Below are 24180 nucleotides of genomic sequence, written 5' to 3' on the forward strand. Positions count from 1 at the left end.
TTTTAGGATTGCCGCCCCGACAGGCACCAATTACCTTGCGGCCACAGCTCCGATCAGCCGCCTCGACAATAGAGGTGCGGAACATGGTCCACTCAGACTCAATGTCCAGCACCTCCCTCGTGACATGTTCGAAGTTCTTCCGGAGGTGGGAATTGAAACTTTCTCTGACAGGAGACTCTGCCAGACGTTCCCAGCAGACCCTCACAAAGCGTTTGGGCCTGCCAGGTCGGTCCGGCATCCTCCCCCACCATCGCAGCCAACTCACCACCAGGTGGTGATCGGTAGAAAGCTCCGCCCCTCTCTTCACCCGAGTGTCCAAGACATAAGGCCGCAAATCCGATGACACAACTACAAAGTCGATCATGGAACTGCGGCCTAGGGTGTCCTGGTGCCAAGTGCACATATGGACACCCTTATGTTTGAACATGGTGTTTGTAATGGACAAATTGTGACGAGCACAAAAGTCCAATAACAAAACACCACTCGAGTTCAGATCCGGGCGGCCATTCTTCCCAATCACGCCTCTCCAGGTTTCACTGTCGTTGCCAACATGAGCGTTGAAGTCCCCCAGTAGGACAAGGGAATCACCCGGGGGAGCACTTTCCAGTACTCCCTCGAGTGTACCCAAAAAGGGTGGGTACTCTGAACTGCTGTTTGGTGCGTAAGCACAAACAAGAGTCAGGAACCGTCCCCCCACCCGAAGGCGGAGGGAGGCTACCCTTTCGTCCACTGGGTTGAACTCCAACGTGCAGGCTTTAACCCGGGGGGCAACCAGAATTGCCACCCCAGCCCGTCGCCTCTCACTGCTGGCAACGCTAGAGTGGAAGAGGGTCCAGTCCTTCTCGAGAGAAGTGGTTCCAGAGCCCTTGCTGTGCGTCGAAGTGAGTCCGACTATATCCAGCCGGAACTTCTCCACTTCGCGCACTAGCTCAGGCTCTTTCCCCCCCAGTGAGGTGACGTTCCACGTCCCAAGAGCTAGCTTCTGTAGCCGAGGATTGGACCGCCAAGTGCCCTGCCTTCGGCTGCCGCCCAGCTCACATTGCACCCGACCTCCATGGCCCCTGCTATGGGTGGTGAGCCCATTGGAGGGGTGACCCACGTTGCCTCTTCAGGCTGTGCCCGGCCGGGCCCCATGGGAACAGGCCCGGCCACCAGGCGCTCGCCATCGTGCCCCACCTCCGGGCCTGGCTCCAGAGGGGGGCCCCGGTGACCCGCGTCCGGGCGAGGGAAATCTGGGTCCATGTTTTGTCTTCTTCATAGAGGTCTTCGAGCTGCTCTTTGTCTGATCCCTCACCTAGAACCTGTTTCCCTTGGGAGACCCTACCAGGGGGGCTTTATGCCCCCGGACAACATAGCTCCTAGGATCATTGGGACACACAAACTCCTCTACACGTAATAAACCATCCCTTCCCCATCTGCTAACTGGCTACCAGCCTTGCAGAAGCTGTGGGAAGCCCTGGGTATTTCTTCTAGCAGCTGTCTAGACCTATTACAAAAATACATGTGGACTGTCGGCAGCTGCCTAATGAGGTGCAGCAGATGGTGCGCTGCGGCACCTTGACCCCCCCTAAATGGAAAAGCGAAGCAGCCGAGGCTACAGCTACAGCAAAGAATTGGAATGTCAAATTCCAAATGTCAAGTTTTAAAAGAGCGTGTGTTGCAGACCTGGAAAAGCCTTGAGATGTTTTGCTATATCATGAAAATTCAAGCAAGTTACCTTTTTCATCTTTTTTTTTTATTAACCGAAGTTCAACTCTGGATATGATAACCTGTGTCTTCCACAAATTTACAGTAAATGGTGACAATGTCCATTGTATGCAAAGACTTAACGTTTGTAAGTACAACCACAACTGAATAACATTTATATTATTTGGGACTAAGTTTAAAATTATCCTCATTCTTTGGAATTTTACAGTTTAATTAGTTCTATTTCGATCGATTATAGCGACAAAAACGATGTTAAACGCGGGCCGGCACACCACTCCTGACTTTTTTCAGTACGAGCTGTTGCTCATGAGCCGAAATAAGTTTGGCTCTTCACAGTCAAACAACACAGCAGCTGTATCTGTCACTTATTTTTTCCCTCCTTGTGTTTCATAACGCATCGATGCTACTGTTCCGTTTGACCCATCACTACAAACAGCACTTCTTATGATCCAGTACATACAGTGAATACAGTTAGTATATTCTAACACAATGTTTACCTATGTTTATATTGGGGGGGTACCCTACCCTGCCAAAGACAATTGGTTTATTTTATTCTATTTTCTAAATAGCGTTAGATCTCATCAGAAGTTATTGAATACTTTCACAGGTCTATACATTGTTATCTTGCTTAACAAAATATAGTAGAACCTTGATTTATGACACCCTTAGTGTGTGAACTGTGTGTCTGTGTACGAACATTTCATCCTTCACGTCACTTACTACTTAGTACACCACAGCAGTGTTTTTCAACCACTGTGCCGCGGCACACTAATGTGCAGTGAGAGATTATCTAATTTCACCTATTTGGGTTACAATATTTTTTGCAAACCAGTAATTATAGTCTGCAAATTATGTGTTGTTGTTTAGTGTCTTTGCTGTCTAGAGCTCAGTAGAGTAACCGTGTGATACTCTTCCATATCAGTAGGTGGCAGCAAGTAGCTAATTGCTTTGTAGATGTCGAAAACAACGGTAGGCAGCATGCAGGTAAAAAGGTGTCTAATGCTTAAACCACAAATAAACAAAAGTTGAGTGCCCCTAAGAAAAGGCATTGATGTTTAGGGAAGGCTATGCTGAACTGGCTACAAAGTATACAAAAATAGAATGCTGGACGACAGCAAAGACTTACTGTGGAGCAAAGACGGCTTCCACAGTGTACATCCGAACATGACATGACAATCAACAATGTGCCCACAAAGAAGGATTGCTCAAATAAAGTAATGCGGGAAATATCGCTCAAAGGAAGACATGTAACTGCTACAGTAAAATACCAAAAAAAGAGAAAAAGCCACCAAAATAGGAGCGCAAGACAAGAAGTAAACCACCACACATAGGAAAACAGCAAAACACTCCAAATAAGTCATGATGTGATGTGATGTGACAGGTGGTGACAGTACACCACCTACTTTGAGACAAGAGCTATAGTGATGCATGCTTGTTTATGGTTTAAAGTCATATCCAACAATTGCGACAACGACTTTTTACTGTCAACTGAGTTTCGTTTTTTTAATTACTTCTGCTGGTGGTGTGCCTCCAAATTTTTTCAAGGCAAAAAATGTGCCTTAGCTCAAAAAAAGGTGAAAAACTTTGCACTACAGTCACTTCTCAGCTTTTTTACACCTTTGACGAGTTTTGTCCATTTTGCTGACTCAATATGAGTCCGAAAAAGACAACAGACTAGAGTGAAAAAACGGAGGGAATCGCTGAGAATTTACAAAAAAACTATTTGTGAGGAGTACATTATTGGCGCTCACAAGTACATAAGTCGACAAAGCAGGCTTCGTACCACAGTAAGTTTTAATTGTGATAAGATCGGACTTTTCTAGAAAGTGATGCCAAGGCAAAATATTTAACAGCGGAGAACAGCTACACTCGTTTAGCGGGCCCTTTTTCAAGACCCACACACACAGCCCCTCCCCCAACCTCTGGTGGTGCTTCTTTGTAATCAGCTTCTCCTTTGCTAATGTTCATGTACCTTAATTTTCAAAAAGTTTATTATTGTACCTATATGGTTGTTAAAGTTAAGGATTTGTGATAATTTCACCAAAGGGTTTTTTCTGTGTGTGTACATGTTGGCAGAGCAGCTAATACAGGACAGTTCAGCTTGTTGTTTTAGCTTGTGAAAATAAAGACAAAGCTGATCCATCACCCTTGTTATGTTTGTTATACAATACTGTATAGCACTTTATACTATGTTCAAAGTGTAAAAACCTTCACTGGAATATAGACTTTTTCGAGGCTTGAACCCATCATCCATATTACATTGTTTCTTATGGAGACATTTTTTTCACTATACAAACTTTTTGATTTACGAACCATGTTCACAGTCAAAGTTGTGTCGATTCATGAAACCAGTGACAAACACCAATTTACAAACTATAGACCTGTTTCTTTACTTCCAAAATATGTTTTAAATCATAGAAAAACTATTCAATAACAAATTAGATAGATTCATAAACCCAAGTGGAATATTAGCGCAGAACCAATACAGATACGGATACAGAACTAACATCTCAACATCAATGGCATTAATCAAAATAACTGGAAATTACCAATGCAATAGTGTGCAGTGGCAGTGTTTATGCACCTAACAATAACATTTGACACATGCGATCATAATAATCTTAATTAACAAATTAGAACAGTATGGCTTCAGGGGATTGGTTTTAATCTGGATAAGAAGTTACTTAACCAACAGGAAGCAATACGTGAAGTTCGGGGAGTATAACATCAACAGAGTCACAGTAGATATCTTGTGGCATTCCCCAGGGATCAATAATAGGACCAAAATACTCTATATTCTTTACTGCCTCTAGTGTTACCATATTTTAGTTATTTTGCAGAAATATGGCGAAATAATTACAAAAGTGCATTACAGTCACAAAATTGTTACAAAAAATATTAGTCAGAATAGTACATAATGTTGGATATACAGCAGAGAACATACAAACCCTTCACTTATTGAATCAAAAATATTGAAATTCAATGAAATGGTGCATTTGTAAAAAGCTAAAATGATGTAAAAAGCAAACTATAACCTGCAGCGCAAGACTGTACACAAGTATTTCTCAACAAAATAGGAGCAATATAACCTTGGAAAAAAATGTAACCTAAACATTTTAATGCACGTACAACAACACTTAAGAACTTTAGTACATCAGTATGTGGCATTACATTATAGAATTTATTAAGCAAATAAATCTAACAATTTAATATAATGATCGAGTCTAAGCGGCTGTTCAAACTGGAAGTATTTGTGGGGTACAAGGAAGAGGAAATTTGATAAACGTCTTGAAGCTTACTGAAAATGATCTATAACTCATTGTGAGTATTATAATTGACTTAAGGGTCTACCATAACAACTGTTGTACTGTATTTCTTTGATGTAAATTGTGTTACAAAATCAGAATATAAAGTGGTCATATGTATCAGTAATAGCAATAAATTAGAAATCGGGTAGGATTAAATAAGCTTTGCTTCTTTCTTACTACTCCATTTCGGGCATGTTGTAAAGAGAAATGAGAATATGTATTGTGACTGCATACAGGTTCGATATAAACCTAAACCAAATCAAGATAATATTTCCACTCACTTTGCCATCATTGTAGAGGTTAGGGTTAAAGCGAACGCTGTGTCCACCGGTCGTTTCCAGGTTCACCAATGGAGGAGAATTGGGATAATCTTGTGGAAAATATACATCAAATTCAAAGCAGCCATTGGCGTATGGCGTATCAGCTGGGCCGGTGATGAGAACCTGATGAAATCATCACAAGGAAAGAAATTGTCAGTGAGGAAACCAAAGACAATTCTAAATTGTTTATAATGGTGTAGATAACATAAACAATGAAGAATTTAACGGAAAATGTTGACTGATACCTTATTGCTTTCATTAGCATTTATTTGAACAAGCTAATTTATCAAAGAAAAAGCATTATTTGTTAATAAAGATGACAAATATTATACGTGTTAGATTGAAAGATAATAATTTAGGCCCTCAGCAGGTTTCATCAAGTAAAATTCAAGACTTTTAAAAGACCATATTGAAAATAATTTAAGACCCACCATACGGAATAAAAAAGTACAAAGAAAGGAAAATTAGAGGGCCAGAATGAATTGTAAGTAGATGAATTCATTCACTGCTTTTTCACATTGGAAAAAAAAATGGTTCATCTAATTACATACACCAGAAGCCACTCTACTATAAACTAATTGAAAAAAATAATAAAAACCATCTTAACAGCCATTTTTTAGATTTTCCATAGAAGTGTTTTCTTGCAAAAGGTGCAGAGTGCTTAATAGATAGATAGATAGATAGATAGATAGATAGATAGATAGATAGATAGATAGATAGATAGATAGATAGATAGATAGATGGATAGATAGATAGTACTTTATTTATTCCTTCAGGAAAATTACAATTTTCAGCACAATCCCATTCAAGATCAGACAAACATTACAGGGAGACAGAACAGACAGATTGCTGACGGGTCTGCCGACTTCCGGCGCCCCTTACAAAAAAGGTGAGATACAGGTAAAGAAGGGGGAGAATGGGAGAAAAAAATTAAAGATTAAAATAAAATGAAATAAAATAAAAAAAATCGGTCTAAGCCTGGGCCTCTGGAGAGGTGGTCCAGACTGAGGCCAAGGGGGAAAAAATAAAATTAAAATAAATAAATATTGAGTCTATTATTTTTTTCAATTAGTTTGCAATTGAGTGGCTCCTGGTGTATGTAGTGAGTTAAACCATTTTGTTTTCCAATGTGAAAGCACTGGAAATGAATTCATACACTTACAATTCATTAATAATCACGCTGTTTAATCAGCATCTTGATATGTCACACCTGTCAGGGGGGATGGATTATCTTGGCAAAGAAAAAAGATCTCACTAACACAGATTTAGACAGATTTGTGAACAAAATTTGGGAGGAATAGGTCTTTTGTGTATATAGTAAAAGTTTTAGATATTTGAGTTCAACTCAGGAAAAATGGGAGCAAAAGTGTCGTATCTATATTTTTGTTCAGTATAAAATTAAGAATATTCTGACATACATTTTTCGACTGTAAAATTTTACTGCACTTCTTGTGGAATGAGGGTGTTTCAAGACAAAAAAAAACAGACACTGGCTGGAATTAAAGCTATGTCTGTGAGGGGCATTACACGCTGACCCCTGAAGTCAGGCTACTTTTTGCTGATGTTGCTGTGTGGACCAACAGAAGCCCCCAGAGGAAACTCAGAGGAAAAGCAATTCTGATGATTTATTTTCTTAGCCTCCCTCTTTCTCTAATCTTTATGACATGAAAGGGGGAAAACACATTTTTGGCAGAATAAACTTTCCAGGTGTCTTATTTTATGTTTGTGAAACAACTGGAAATGACTGGCAGGTGAGTGAATGTGGTAGTATTTATATTTTATTAGAGCGTATCAAAATACGAATTGGTATTTCAGACTCAGCCCTGTCATGGTTTAACTCTTATCTTACTGATAGGATGCAGTGCGTCTCCTATAACAGTGTGACCTCGGACTATGTTAAGGTAACGTGTGGCGTTCCCCAGGGTTCGGTCCTTGGCCCTGTACTCTTCAGCATCTACATGCTGCCGCTAGGTGACGTCATACGCAAATACGGTATTAGCTTTCACTGTTATGCTGATGACACCCAACTTTACATGCCCCTAAAGCTGACCAACACGCCGGACTGTAGTCAGTTGGAAGCGTGTCTTAATGAAATTAAACAATGGATGTCCGCTAACTTTTTGCAACTTAATGCCAAAAAAACGGAAATGCTGATTATCGGTCCTGCTAGACACCGACCTCTATTTAATAATACAACTTTAACATTGGACAACCAAATAATAAAACAAGGTGACTCTGTAAAAAATCTGGGTATTATCTTCGACCCAACTCTCTCCTTTGAGTCACACATTAAAAGCGTTACTAAAACGGCCTTCTTTCATCTCCGTAATATCGCTAAAATTCGCTCCATTTTGTCCACTAAAGACGCCGAGATCATTATCCATGCGTTTGTTACGTCTCGTCTCGATTACTGTAACGTATTATTTTCGGGTCTCCCAATGTCTAGCATTAAAAGATTACAGTTGGTACAAAATGCGGCTGCTAGACTTTTGACAAGAACAAGAAAGTTTGATCATATTACGCCTGTACTGGCTCACCTGCACTGGCTTCCTGTGCACTTAAGATGTGACTTTAAGGTTTTACTACTTACGTATAAAATACTACACGGTCTAGCTCCAGCCTATCTTGCCGATTGTATTGTACCGTATGTCCCGGCAAGAAATCTGCGTTCAAAAGACTCCGGCTTATTAGTGATTCCTAGAGCTCAAAAAAAGTCTGCGGGCTATAGAGCGTTTTCCGTTCGGGCTCCAGTACTCTGGAATGCCCTCCCGGTAACAGTTCGAGATGCTACCTCAGTAGAAGCATTTAAGTCTCATCTTAAAACTCATCTGTATACTCTAGCCTTTAAATAGACCTCCTTTTTAGACCAGTTGATCTGCCGCTTCTTTTCTTTCTCCTATGTCCCCCCCTCCCTTGTGGAGGGGGTCCGGTCCGATGACCATGGATGAAGTACTGACTGTCCAGAGTCGAGACCCAGGATGAACCGCTCGTCGGGACCCAGGATGGACCGCTCGCCTGTATCGGTTGGGGACATCTCTACGCTGCTGATCCGCTTGAGATGGTTTCCTGTGGACGGGACTCTCACTGCTGTCTTGGAGCCACTATGGATTGAACTTTCACAGTATCATGTTAGACCCGCTCGACATCCATTGCTTTCGGTCCCCTAGAGGGGGGGGGGTTGCCCACATCTGAGGTCCTCTCCAAGGTTTCTCATAGTCAGCATTGTCGCTGGCGTCCCACTGAATGTGAATTCTCCCTGCCCACTGGGTGTGAGTTTTCCTTGCCCTTTTGTGGGTTCTTCCGAGGATGTTGTAGTCGTAATGATTTGTGCAGTGCTTTGAGACATTTGTGATTTGGGGCTATATAAATAAACATTGATTGATTGATTGATTGAGTACAAAACATCTAATGTAAAAATGAAAACATTTACCATATCCTAATAAGATTATCATCATTCAGTCTACTAATGCACCCTGACAAAGTTTCAAGTAATTGAGCAGGCAAAAGTAGATTTTATTTTTGATTTAAGTTATTTTCGTCAGCCAGTCAGAGGCACGGACATAAACGAGTTCCGCAAACTGAAAGCCAACCCCATGTTTTTGTGTTGTTTTGTCAGGTTTACCTTCATGATGTCCAACCTCTCCTCATCACAGCGGACAAATACGCTCGATGACGACGACAGAGGCAAAGAGGTGGAAAGGGTGACGGCCTCCTGGGCAAGACGGCGAGATCTGGACGCACTGTTTGTATCGTTGGCATTCTTCACCTGAGACATGTAATGGTAGTTGACCTTAAACATCAACTTCCCGTCCTCATCCTCCGACACCATTTCAAACGTGTCTGGACAGATAAGAAATCAAAATGTTATGTTTTTTGCAAAATAGATAAAATTGAGTGAAATATGTATTTGATCCTAACACAAAAGGTGACTTTGTACTTGGAGAAAAGTGAATAAAGTATTCCGACAGAATAAATCATATCATCTCTGCGCTGCTGACCCGCCTCCGCTTGGGATGGTTCCCTGTTGGCTCCACTATGGACGGGACTCTCGCTACTGTGTTGGATCCACTTTGGACTAGACTCTAACGGCTGTGTTGAACTTTAATAGTATTTTCTATGAACTTTCACAGTATCATGTTGGACCCGCTCGACATCCATTGCTTTCGGTCGCCTGGGGGGGTCCTCTCCAAGGTTTCTCATAGTCATCATTGTCACCGACGTCCCACTGCGTTTGAGTTTTCCTTTCCCTTATGCGGGCTCTACCGAGGATGTCGTTGTGGTTTGTGTTGTGGTTTGTGCAGCCCTTTGAGACACTAGTGTTTCAGGGTTATATAAATAATCATTGATTGATTGATTGATTTTTACTCACCTATCAAACAGGTCCTTTATGAGGATGACTATTTGATTTAAAAATGTGTATCAAATGTATCGTGTATGGTATGGTGTGAGTTTATTTCGAACATGCATACAATTTCAACATGATACATCACAATTTCCAGTTTCTATTTTCAACATTTTCAAAAAGGAGTAGGATGAGTCATAGCTTATTTGTTTCTACACCTTTTCCATTACATAGAAATTGCTAACACTTATGTTCAGTTCCTGTTTTCAATGTATTCACAATATACAGTAATATATACCGGGTATACAATATAAATCATTAAAAAACAAGTACTAGTTAAGTAAGTTGTATTTCATTTAGTGAGATGAATACAATTATCAGTAAATTCAGAATGTTTATCATGGTTCTAATTCCTTTATCATGTCTTCATTTTCAGCAAGCTTCAAGACGTTTATCAAATTTCTTCTTCCTTGTACTCCGCAAAAACTTTGAGCTGACAGTTTCTTAAATTGGATTTTATGATTACACTGATCTCTTTACTTAATCCAGTCCATAACTGAATTCCACATGCTTATACTGTAAAGGTTTAAGTGTTGTACATGCATACAAATGTTTTAAGTTACACTTTTCTCTGAGGTTGTATTTCTCCTCTTTTGTTGAGAAGTATTGCTGTATGTTCTTGGGTAGCAGGTTATAGTTTTTTAGTGCATTATTTTAGCCGTTTGCAAATTCAGTGTACTGTGGAATTCCAATATTTTAAAATCAATAAATGAAGGTTTTGACTGTTCTTTATATCCAACATTTTGTAATTATTCTAACTGATCTTTTTTGTAACACGGTTAGTTCCGGGAATGTACTTTTGTAGTTATCTGCCCCGTATTTGTAAACAGTAAATCAGATATGGCAACACTAGCGAGCAGTAAAGAATATGAAGTGACTTTTGGTTCAATACATATTCAGCTTTATTCATTGACATATTGGTTGCCACCTTATAGTGTATATTTTTATGAGATTTCCAGTTCCTTTTATCATAAAGCATTACACCTAAAATGTGATTCAATTTACTCTTTTAATGTCTATTTTGTCCATTTGTATTTGTTTTTGACTCTCCCATCTGCTGTTACTGAAAAGCATTATTTTAGTTTTACTGAGGTTTAAGGATAGTCTGTTTTTGTCAAAACATCTCTTTAATTTATTCATTGCTTCTGTTATTATAGGTACTAGTTTAGGTCTGTTCTCTCCTGGACAAAATGATGTTGTATCGTCCCCGAATAATACTAACTTTAATTATTTTGTAACTTTACCAATATCAGGGTCAAATGCAGAGGATAATCTTACCACACCTAGTGTGTGTGTGACAATCACTTGTACTTATGTAAAAATTGAATACATTTGGTCCCAGTATTGATCCCTGAGGTACACCACAGGATATATTTAGCGTTGTAGATATGTTTGCCTAGTTTTACATATTGCTTCATGTTGGTTAAGTAACCTCTTATCCAGTTTAACAGCAACCCTCTGATGCCATACCGTTCAAAATGTTTGATTAACATATTGTGATTAACTGTATCAAATACTTTAGTTGGATCCATAAACCCTGCTGCTGCACACCGATAACTATCTTGGAAATTTCCTGTTATTTCCATTGATGTTGAAATATCACTGTATCCATATTGGTTCTCAGCAAGTATTATATGTTTGTTTATACATTTGTCCAATATGTAATTGGAATGATTTTTAAAGGATTTTAGAAAATTCTGGAAGTAAGAAACTAAAATAATAAATTGGTGTTCGTTTCAGGTCTTATACATTGGTACAACTTTAGCTATTCTCTCATCTTGTTTGGGAAATTGCCTGTTTGAAATGATAGGCTACTGATATACAGTAATGGTCCCGAGATCTCTTCAATACCCTTTTTTTATCATTTCCCTATCAATTCGATTACAATCGATTGACGTTTTGGATTTGCATTTTTTTCACGATTTTAACTATTTCCTCTTGTGTCCCTTTCATGAGGAACGTTGAGTTGGGATTTCTATGGAAATCATTGGTGTATGGTATGTCATCTGATTGATAACATATTCCATAAAACTGAACCTATATCTAAAAAATGTGCAGATCATACTTTACTATAATTATGTGGGAATGTTATCAGTGCTTTTTCCGCTCTCGTTTTGCTACAACTGGAGTACACATACTGTCAGCAAAAAAATCCCACATACACATCAATTTTTACTTTCGTGTTTGGGAATATTTGTCATGCCTGCAGGCTCTCAGGCTTGCATTGTCAACCTGTATCTAAGTTTATTATATTCTTCATACAACCAGTCAGTTGGTCTGTAATCTTAATGTTCTCACTAAACATTTACCTCTGCATGGAAAGATAAGACACATATTTCAATATTAAACAGTGGAAATGGAAAAACAAACAATTTTGGATGTCAACCCATTTAGAAGCAGCAAAGGTGATAATATTGTACCGTGAGATTTTGATATTGTTACATCCCTAGTTACCAATGCAGTAAACTGAATCTAAACACAAAAAATAAGCCTGTCTTTGCAAGCGGCAAAGCATGCCAGCACGCATTCGCTAAGTGACGTAGTCTCACGGTGATCGATTAGAAAATAGTCTTGTCGACAGAACGACTTGTCGTGGCTCTGGATATAGGAGTTTCATATTGTACCCTTTTTTTATTGCATCTTTGCTCGCTTGTGTCTCAACAGTAACTAGACGCCGTTACATTTTCCCATGCTACGGAATGGCCCAAAGGTCAAAAAGAAGTCGGACGCGTAAAAATATGTGTGTCGTTTAAAGAATTCATAGTGAATGCGTTAATTTTGACATGCTCTCATTTCAATACATTTTCTTTATTTTCATGAATATTTACATCGTAGATTGTCACTGAAGGCATCAAAACTATAGCACCTGTGAAGTGAAAGCCCTCATCGAGAAAATGCCAAGAGTGTGCAAAACAGTAATCAGAGCAAAGGGTGGTAATCCTTATATAATTTTCTATATACTGTACGTATATACACACACATAAAAATAAACATAACATTGCAGATGTAAACATTTATAAACAAAATAATAAAAATCTCACCAAATTGTAGCTTCTTCACGGCAGCAACATATTTTTCTTCAAGAGAGCGCAGGATGGAAAGGGGCTTGGGTCTGCTGGACACCTTCCTTGAAGATTCTACGAGTTTCCTCTCTGTTCAACAGGAGGGATGAAAAAAAAAATTGTGAAAGTGAACAATTCTGCGCTCCTCATTGAAACAAATGCCATTGCAATGCTGCATACTCTTCTTTTCTTTTTGAAATCACAACTCTACAAAGAACAAAACATCTTCTCAAATTTTGATTAATTTGAACCACTTCCAACAGTTAACAAGAACAAAGACCTTCACCCAAAACTGTTGTCCTTAATGAACAATGGATTATTTACAGCCAAACCTGTTAGCGGCTATCTGTTTTCACGCTGCCAGTGGTCACTCATATTTCCACCTGGAGTAGTTTTTTTTTCTTACGCCATATAGTGGCCACTATTATCAAAATGTGATGCAATGATGATGTTGATAGATTGAGTCTCAGCCCCACATTTCACTGAAGGTGTTTGCATTGTGGCTGTGCTGCTACTTGCTCCTCTAACATTCACCGGCTGCATAGTGCGACATGACTTCACTTTGTCACTTCACTTTTCCCAGTGAAATGGCACGAGACGATTGGTATGTGAGATAAATTTGAAAACAAACAGGCAGAAAGAAGCTCCAACTGGAGAAGGGGATGAGGATGGACTTGCATGGATTTGTTTTTTATCCTTGAGTTATGGGCTGTTAACATGAGTAAGCTACTATTGAATACCGAGCGTTTCATTCTGAAAATCCGTATGATTATTTAGTTTGTGTTGTACTTCCTGTCTGTGGCTACCTCATCAGTGCCAATCTGCGGCTTTGCAGTGGAATCTTGTGAAAATGGAATCCTTACATATTTGCTGCTGAGCGTTGGAGATGTGACCGGGTACACATGCAATGCAGCAAAGCTTCTGGAAGTTGACTAATGACTAAAGCGGAAACCTAAAATATCGGCTTCGCAGCTGTTACAAAAGTGCACTTGATGGAATTTAGAGATCAGCTGATGTTATTTCAATGTTTACTGTTTTTAGGACAAACTTGCAACAATATGAATTGTTTTGTGCTTTCCTGCAGAAAGTTCAACGCAAGTTCGTCATGGCCATCTGTCTGGAGTAGTAACTTTTCTGTGTCCCTTGAGTGGTTGCCATAGACAGTTTTGACTGAACATATATTTCAATTAATTTGACTAAAACCGGCTACGTGGACACAATATGACATTGCAATACTGTGTTTCCCCTTGGTTTGCAGCTTTGAGGGGTACAAGCACAAACGTGCATGCAGTTTATGTCCCTTTAATGTGATACCTCCTTTCCAGTGCACGTGCAGCGTAATCAACTGTATCGCAGCTGCTCCTCTGGTTCCAGGCTTTGGCACGATCAGTGCACTCACATTCACCAAACATGCCGTGCTTCAGGTTTTAATTGGGCCCAGGCACGTACCCCTTTTCTCATGGATGACTGGCCTTGTGTGAGTACTCGTTTGCACTCCGTTTAAGGTAGGAAACAAAACTGAAAATGTAACCTGCTTCATGTTGTAATTTTATTGGCTGAGGATTTAACCCACGTTTTCGATCAGAAGGGGAAATCTCCTGTTGGACAATTGAAGTAGGAATCCTCACGTGCGTACCTTGGTTTGCTTGCCGCAGGCTCGTGGTAGCGGCATGGACTATCTCAGCTGTCCTCTGGATGTCCGGCACCAGCAGGGTCAGGCCCTCAGGCTCTGGATCCGAGCTATCTGTCTTTACAACACCTTTGCTCTTATCCTTCTTTGACCTGGAATACAGAAACTTTTACTCAGTTGTAGTACACCACAGACTGCACAATCAATACATTATTTACACATTTGGAGGAAACTATAACAGACGTGACACAAGGCTAAATTGGCGACCAGAGCAGAATTTTTTAGGAGGCAGACCCCTAATACAAAGTTGTTTTGTTATGTTTACATTTTCTTATGTGAATTAATTTGAATTTAATTTGAAGTATTATGTATCAAAACTAATTAATAGGGAAACAATGGTTGAAAATTATCTTTGGAGGTTGAACAACTTGGAATTTGACCCCAAAATAAAAAATAAAAAAAATGAAACCTCTTACTTATTAAGAGTAAAATCTTACAATTGGAACGATTTTACATCAGGAACACATTGTTTTTAATCATTTCGAATAACAGACCGTGTTTCAGTGCCTAGAATGCACTCATTCATTTGTGTCACACTTCGCAGAGTCATCAATTTAGCAAGTTTGTTCTATCTAACCTGAGGCGGTTTGTGTATGTGTCCACGCATGTCTTCATCTTGGCCAGCAGCATCCCAACAGAAGTCTGTCCCTCAGAGTTCTCTTCGTCATCCTCTTCCTCCTCCTGCCCTCGGTCACCAGACAGCGGCAGTAAGAGCGGCACGAGAGATGTGCAGGTTGATATGGCCCTCAGCAGCTCCAGCAGCGCCCGGTACAGAGGCACATGACGTGCCATGTCCAGAACTACAAACAACAAAATATCACATTCAATGTCAAAGATTGCTGAACAGAAAACAAAATAATTTTTTGTGGCAAAATAAACATCAATACTGCCCAGAAATGGTAAAAAAAAAAAAATGTAAATGACAAATACTGTCCAACAACATGAATCAAAATATGATAAAAGATAAGGACTTCATAATTATAATGTAATATAATGACCTTATTAACAATATGAGAACCGTATTTTTCAGCGTATAAGTCGCTCTGGAGTATAAGTCGCACCTGCCGAAAATACATAATAAAGAAGGGGGAAAAAACATATAAGTCGCACTGGAGTACAAGACACATTTTCTGGGGAAATTTATTTGATAAAACCCAACACCAAGAATAGACATTTGAAAGGCAATTTAAAATAAAGAATAGTGAACAACAGGCTGAATAAGTGTATGTTATATGACGCATAAATAACCAACTGAGAACGTGCCTGGTATGTTAACGTAACATATTATGGTAAGAGTCATTCAAATAACTATAACATATAGAACATGCAATACGTTTACCAAACAATCTGTCACTCCTAATCGCTAAATCCCATCAAATCTTATACGTCTAGTCTCTTACGTGAATGAGCTAAATAATATTATTTGATATTTTACGGTAATGTGTTAATAATTTCACACATAAGTCACTCCTGAGTATAAATCGCACCCAGGCCAAACTATGAAAAAAACTGCGACTTATAGTCCGAAAAATACGGTATGTCTTCAACTCAATGGGATGGAATAATAGACTTTGAAAAGATAAACCTGAATACAGAAAATATTTCACAAGGCTCAAATGAACCCGTATTTGTCAAACAATGAGAATCTACGGCAGAAGTTCAACACCAAACATCTCGCTCTCGTAGTAGTATGTTGTTGCTATGTGTGTGAATCTACGGGAAGACAATGACGGGGAGGGCAGAAGTTCCAAAAGAATCCTTCGGAGCAAGAGGAGACATCACCTTTTTTATGTGTTAAATCGCCTGCAACAAAAAAAACTTAAGTTAATCAATGAAATGATTAACGCCCAGGCCTATGTTAAATACATAATTGTCATGTTTCAGAAAATCGAATGCTTTTTAATACATTTTAAAACAAATGTAACGCCCCTACTGCAGAACGTTATCATACAGTTGTGATCAAAATTATTCAACTCCCACACAATTTTGGTGTTTTAGCAAATTGGATATTTATTCCGTATTTTGTTTATAGTCATATCAAATAAAGATATGTCAAATAGACAAATGCAACTTAAATTGTAACACTGTATATTACAAAATACCAAAAAAGGAAATTTTTGTTAATATGTCATTGACAAAATTATTCAATCCCCTAGTAACATGCATCTTTAGTACTTAGTAGAACACCCTTTGGCAGTAATTACATCCTTCAAACGTGATACATAACCGGACACAAGCTTTTTCAACGATCTACAGGTATTTTAGCCCATTCCTCTTGGGCAAAGGCCTCCAGTTCATTCATATTCTTGGGCTTGCGTGCTGCAACTGCCTTCTTCAAGTCCCACCACAGGTTTTCTATGGGATTTAGGTTTGGCGACTGTGAAGGCCCCTCCAGAGTCTTCCAGCCCTTCTTCTGCAACCACTCTGATGTTGATTTGGAGGTATGCTTGGGATCGTAGTCCTGTTGGAAGGTCCAATGTCTCCCAAGCCTCAGCTTCGTCACTGACTTCATGACATTTGCAGCTAATATATCCTGGTAGGAAATAGAATTCATAATGCCTTGAACGCGCTGGAGATTGCTGGTACCTGAGGCAAAGAAACAGCCCCAGAGCATGATTGACCCCCCACCATGCTTAACAGTAAGCAAGGTGTTCTTCTCTTTGTAAGCTTCATTTATTCTCCTCCAGACATAACGTTGATTCATAGGCCCAAAGAGTACCAGTTTTGTCTCATCACTCCATAGAACAGTTTCCCAAAACCTTTGGGGTTTGTCCAGATGATTTTTGGCATACTGGAGTCTATTTTTCTTGTGCCTGGTAGTCAGAAGTGGGGTGCGCCTGGGAGTTCTGGCATGGAGGCCTTCATCTCGTAGTGCGTGCCTTATTGTCTGGGACGAAACCTGCGTTCTCCCCTCTGCAATGTCCTGTTGTAGTTCCTCAGCTGTTAACAGGGGTTTTTTCACCACTGTGCGCTTCAAATACCGGACAGCAGTTGCACACAGCATCCTCTTTCTACCACGCTCAGGTAGTGTTTCCACTGTGCCTTTAGCTTTAAACTTGCAAATTATGCTCCCAACTGTGTCTCTTGGAATGTGTAATGTCTTTGCTATTTTCTTATATCCATATCCTTTCTTATGAAGAGAAATTACCTCCTCTCTTGACTTCTTTGACCACTCCCTGGACTTCACCATGTTGCAAATATACCATTGACCATCTACAAGAAGCTGAGCGTCACAGTCTTTTTCAATCAGTTTAATTGTTGCTTGTTATGGTTCTAATCACATCTACAGGTGTTTTCAACACCTGATTGAAAAGACCTTATTCAAATTCTGTTCTTAAGAGTTATGATCTTCAAGGGGTTGAATAATTTTGTCAATGAGATATTAAGAGAAATGACACTGTTTGGTATGTCACAAAATATAATGTTGTAATTCAAGTTGCATTTGTCTATTTAATGCATCTTCATTTGATATGACTATAAACAAAATACGAAATAAATGTCCAACTTGCTAAAACACCAAAATTGTGTGGGGGTTGAATAATTTTGATCACAACTGTATATATAGTCAAAAGCATGCAGATGTCTGTATAGACAACATTGTAAACATTTGACAATGATAAACCTCAGAGGGACAAGCAGGACAATATGGATGGATGCATGGAATCTTGTAGATTTGAAAATTAATTTTAAGCATTTGACAATGATAATATTGAATATAAGAAAAGTTTACATTAACTTTGGCCAATATTGGGCACTAATCATAATATAATAACAACGCAAGAGGCCCTTTAAAACGCAATAAACATTTTTTAACAATGTAATTTTTTGTTAACATTTTAATTGGAAAGGTCAATAACTTAATTATGCTAAATAGGCAGGGCTGTACAGCTAGCTTTTTCACTTGGATCACAGATACAAATGTTTTGGTAGCGCAATTTTTTTTTTTTTTTAATACAATATGTATCATAATATAAAATGTTTTATTAAGTCAAACAATGTACACAGTAACACACACGTACACTCATACATATAAACACAGTGCTATCATAAGCCAAAATGCAACCCTCAATTTAACATCCCTGTTCCACAGCATTCTGAACTCAAGTTATACTAGGTCATGCCACTCACACACAGGTTGGGTTGCTATCAGCATTTCAGTCATCAACAATGATATCATCTGAGAAATGGTCATTGTAACAGATGCTACTTATACAAATGCTAGAATGAGCAGTGCTGTTGTTAGGTTTTCAATTTCCTGAGTACCCAAGACCCACAGGTGGTGATACGAGTCGGTCGTGGCAAAAATCAGTGGATTCCACTAAAAAGTGCTGTTTCGAACCTTTACGCAGATACCTAGGGAGCGCAAACATTTCAAATGGTTTTAAGCATTATATTCTGATCACTTAAAGCTTTTAGCACGTAATGACGTAACTATTTGTAATGTAAGATAACTGGTGGTGTTTTTGTTAAGTTTAACCGTGCAAGTTGCAAATAGCTGAGCCCCTTTAGAATATGCATCTCTTTGTAAATCGCATTCTTATTTTTCAAAAAATGTTGTATTGGATGAATTTGCTGGTGGTATCTTATGATATGGTTATTATAACAGACATATTGATTTATGCAGGAAATGTATCTGAAATTAAACCAAACTTTAACAAAGGCAGGACATAAAATGGCATTTTATAACAACATAAATAACAACTAAATAAATTAGTAGAATTCAAATCAAAACGAGTACCAAATAATATCAATTGAAGGGCTGATTTCAACACAAAAAATATTCTTAACCGCAATCAATGTGCTTGTTTTTAGTAGAGTAGTGCAAATGTTGGGAGAAAGATGTAGACCAAAGTTTGTATAGGGGATGTTGAGGTACTATCGCACATCTGATCATTATTAGTGAAAGCATAAAATATAGCTGCGATACTAGTCTGGTGACCAGCAATAGCTTTTATCTTTTTCTTCGGTAGCATTTTTGGGTTCTCCTTCTCGGCTTCCCTTTTCGTCAGAAGCAGCATGTATTCGCAGACGCCGTCTTAGTGTAACAAAACAAAAGGAATGAAAGCACAGACGGAAATGTTTTTTTAGTAACTAATTTCATCAAAGAAACAATTACTTGTGGCAATAATAAGGTAAATCAAAATGTATACATTACACCAGGGGTCACCGACCCTTTTTGAAACCAAGAGCTACTTCGTGGGTACTGATTAATGCAAAGGGCTACCAGTTTGATACACACTTAAATAAATTGCCAGAAATAGCCAATTTGATCAATTTACCTTTAACTCTGTTATTATTAATAATTAATGATATTTATCTTTGTGGAAACACTGATCATCTTAATGATTTCTCACAATAAATATATATAGAAACAGATAAATATCAATATGCAACAGTTTATTTTTATATTTTCTCTAAGTGCACATTTTTCAAATTGAATATTTTCAAATGATCACTTCTAAGACAGTCTTGTGAAATCACAATATCCCATTTTAACTAGCTAGCCACTAACATTTTTTAACAAAAAGTAAATTACTTTGCCCCATGTTTGTACAAATAATAACTCATGTAAAATACAAAAGTAACTCTCAAATTTTTTAAACAAATCATGTAACACTGAACTGGACACCAAATCTGTTATCTGTTTCTTTGTCAGTTAGTGGGAAGCCTGGCGTTGCATGCTCTGGTGTGTAACTTCACACTGCAAGTCTGAGTGAGTGTTGCAGATGTGAATCAGTGAGGCGTGTTCTGTGTTTGTTCTTGATGAAGTTCATGTCAGAAAACGCGTATTCACAAAGATAAGTTGAACCAAACATGCTTGCAACCTTCATAGCTGCTGCGCATACACCTCTGTACTTTTCTGTGTCAACAAGGCACCAAAAGTTTGGTGCAGCCTGTTGGGCTTTAAATTTTAAATTGTCAGGAAAGAAGAGGGAGGAATTTAAAAGGTAAAAAGGCATATGTTTTCCATCCATCCATCCATTTTCTACCGCTTATTCCCTTTTGGGGTCGCGGGGGGCGCTGGCGCCTATCTCAGCTACATATGTTTTTAAAAAATTTAAAATCATTTTTAAGGTTGTATTTTTTCGCTAAAATTGTCCTTCTAAAAGTTATAAGAAGCAAAGTAAAACAATAAATGAATTTATTTAAACAAGTAAAGACCAAGTCTTTAAAATATTTTCTTGGATTTTCAAATTCTATTTGAGTTTTGTCTCTCTTATAATTAAAAATGTTGAGCAAAGCGAGACCGCTTGCTAGTAAATAAATAAAATAAAATAAAATAGAGGCAGCTCACTGGTAAGTGCAGCTATTTGAGCTATTTTTAGAACAGGCCAGCGGGCGACTCATCTGGTCCTTACGGGCACCGCGATGGTGACCCCTTCCATTACACCAATAAAGACACTAATGGTGAGAATTATTTTTGAAATATTGATAATCTAATTTGGCTTTTGTTTCCATTTTGAACATTCCACAAAATGGTGCCATTTCCCTTTTCTTTGACAATCACTATATACGCTTTATCTTGCTTGTCATCACTCCCCCCGTGAATTGCGTGGACGTGCGTTCAAATGTTTATGCGTTACATGTTCGTTTCATTTGACTTTAGTTTATTTTGTTTTCTTTTCAAGTTGCTAATATGTCTTTCTAATTCCAAACACAGCGGCTAAAAGGCTCCAGTAATTTCAGGTGCTAATTAAACTCCTCCCCAAAGTAAAATGCCTGCGTCTGACTGCGTGGCTTGATAGCTTTCACATGAATAGAGCCGTCGGAGACAACTCTAACGCCGTGATGTCGTTACTCCTTCAATAAAGCTTTTGATTCTGATTGTCGTTCTGATTCTGAGGAGGCAGTGTGGGCAATTTGCATAAAGAACGGCTCTCAAACGAACAAATTACAACTGCTATTGGTTCTCATTGTTCACTTGAAAGAGACGTCAACAAAAGTTTGCAAAAGTCACGTCTCTAATTGTAGCCCCTGTATCCAAACGCTATACTGCCAATGAAATAGGTTTACTTATTTCATTACAGCACGTCCCCTAAACGTTAAAACACAATAGACCTGAATGAGCACAATATTGAGTTTATTTACTATCAAGTTTCTATCTTTAATTGTTCAAATAAAATCCGTGGTGACCGGCTAGTTGTTTTGCTAGCAGTTTAAGTAGCGTGTCGCAGCAGCAGCAATGCTGTGTACTAGATCTACTCGATGTCCATTGCACCGGTCCCCCGGGTGCAATGGCCCTTTGAGACACTTGTGATAAGGGCTATAGAAATAAACTTTGATTGATGATTGGTTGATTTGTACACATGAGCACGTCTGCACTGAGCAAATGCACGGATTGATAAAGCCCTAGCATGGATGCTGACAACAATGTTTTTTCCCCAGATCTTGCTCTATTTGATCCACTCTTAATGGATTTAATTTTCATCTATCATTCAATCAATTGATTTATTATTTACTTATATAGGCCCAGGCCTACAATTTTACACATTTTTAAAAGATTCTGGACATCGGTAATGTTTGTTAATGCCATTTAAGGCCTTAATTTCCGCAAAACCCTTTCAAAGACATCAGTACTGTTCGAGTAGTACTTTTTGGAAGTGCAAGGCACGCTACGCAAGATGGTTTTTGGAGGGGGGAGAGCGAGCCCTTGGCGAAAGAGAAAAAAAGGAAGGAATGTCCAAACTTTTTGACTGTGGGGCCGCATTAGGCTAACAAAATTGGCAAGGGGCTGAAAGCACCATATATATATATATATATACACACAGTCAAGAAAATAAGTATTGCAACACCCTGCCATTTTGCAAGTTCTCCCACTTAGAAATCATGGAGGGGTCTGAAATTTTCACGGTAGGTGCATGTCCACTGTATGAGAGATAACCTAAAAATAAAACCCCAGAAATTACAATCTATGATTTTTTAACAATTTATTTGTGTGATACAGTTGAAAATAAGTATTTGAACACCTGTCAATCAGCTAGAATTCTGTTAGTCCGCCTTTAAAAGTCCTCCTCCACTCCACTGTATTATCCTGAATCAGATGCACCTGTGTGAGGTCATTAGCTGCATAAAGACACCTGTCCACCCCATACAATAAGTAAGACCCATACATTCAGCATGGCTAAGAGCAAAGAGCTGTCCAAAGACACCAGAGACAAAAATGTACAACTCCACAAGGATGGAAAGGACTCTGGAGAAATTGCCAAGCAGCTTGGTGAAAAAAGGTCCACTGTCGGAGCAATCATCAGAAAATGGAAGAAGCTAAACATGACGGTCAATCTCAATCGGAGTGGAGCCCCATACAAGATATCACCTCCTGGGGTCTCAATGATGCTAAGAAAGGTGAGGAATCAGCCCAGGACTACACAGCAGGACTTGGTCAATGACCTGAAAAGAGCTGGGACCACTGTTTCCATGGTCACTATTGGTAATACACTAAGACAGGGGTGGGGAACCTATGGCTCTAGAGCCAGATGTGGCTCTTTTGATGACTGCATTTGGCTCTCGGATAAATCTGAGCTGACATTGCTTGACACGATAAGTAAGGAATAATTCCACTTGTAATCACATTGTTAAAAATAACGTTCAAAATATAAAACATTCTCGTGCATTTTTAATCCATCCAAGTCTCTCAGTTGCTTTCCAGCAATTGTCTTTTTCTCTTTCGTTCTTGCTCGCACTCTGGCTCCAGCCCCAGCCCCGTCTCTCCTCCTGCCTGCTGCTTATAACAGAGCGGCAGGTACGCACCTGTCGCTAATTTCGAGGCCGGTCCTGGCAACACCCCGCTTCGCTGCAGGCCCGCAGGTCACGCCCCCTTACAGTTAGCTTCAGAATAACAATGTTATTACAAAGAATAAAATACCTACTATACAGTAGAAATGTTACTTAAAAATGCACGCGTTTAGTTGTGTTCAGTGTTAAAAAAAAATATTATATGGGTCTTACGGAAACACATTTTAAATTTTTGGCTTCTTGGCTCTCTCAGACAAAAAGGTTCCCGACACCTGCACTAAGACGTCATGGTTTGAAATCTTGCATGGCACGGAAGGTTCCCCTGCTTAAACCAGCACATGTTATGGCCCGTCTTAAGTTTGCCAATGACCATTTGGATGAACCAGAGGAGTCATGGGAGAAAGTTTCGTGGACGGATGAGACCAAAATTGAACTTTTTGGTCATAATTCCACTATGCGTGTTTGGAGGTAGAAGAATGATGCGTACCATCCTAAGAACACCATCTCTAATGTGAAGCATGGGGGTGGTAGCATCATGCTTTGGGGGTGTTTTTCTGCTCATGGGACAGGACGCCTGTACCGTATTAAGGAGAGGATGACTGCAGCCATGTATGGTGAGATTTTGGACAAAAACCTCCTTCCCTCAGTCAGATCATTGAAGATGAGTCGTGGTTGGATCTTCCAACATGACAATGACCCAAAGCACACAGCCAGGAAAACCAAGAAGTGGCTTTGTAAGAACCATATCAAAGTTCTGGAGTGGCCTAGCCAGTCTCCAGACATAAATTCAATTGAAAATCTTTGGAGGGAGCTCAAAGTCTGTTACTCAGCGACGGCCCGGAAACCTGACTGATCTAGAGAAGATCTGTGTGGAGGAGTGGGCCAAAATCCCTCCTGCAGTCTGTGCAAACCTTGTAAAGAACTATAGCAGGGGTTGGGAACCTTTTTGGCTGAGAGA

At 39.2% G+C, this 24180-nt stretch overlaps 1 protein-coding gene across 3 annotated transcripts in view; it reads right to left on the bottom strand.

Annotated features, from left to right (window-relative positions):
* Window positions 1-24180, bottom strand: part of birc6 (baculoviral IAP repeat containing 6) — a 191471-nt gene that overhangs the window by 24056 nt on the left and 143235 nt on the right. For all 3 annotated transcript variants that reach the window (XM_061911095.1, XM_061911094.1, XM_061911093.1), the window contains 5 exons: window positions 15067-15289; window positions 14436-14581; window positions 12779-12889; window positions 8958-9175; window positions 5297-5458 (listed from right to left, as the gene is read on the bottom strand). In XM_061911095.1, coding sequence (XP_061767079.1) covers window positions 5297-5458; window positions 8958-9175; window positions 12779-12889; window positions 14436-14581; window positions 15067-15289 — 860 coding nt within the window. The remainder of the gene's footprint in view (window positions 1-5296; window positions 5459-8957; window positions 9176-12778; window positions 12890-14435; window positions 14582-15066; window positions 15290-24180) is intronic.

Source organism: Nerophis ophidion, linkage group LG09 (genome assembly GCF_033978795.1).
Source record: "Nerophis ophidion isolate RoL-2023_Sa linkage group LG09, RoL_Noph_v1.0, whole genome shotgun sequence".
Taxonomy (NCBI): Eukaryota; Metazoa; Chordata; class Actinopteri; order Syngnathiformes; family Syngnathidae; genus Nerophis; species Nerophis ophidion.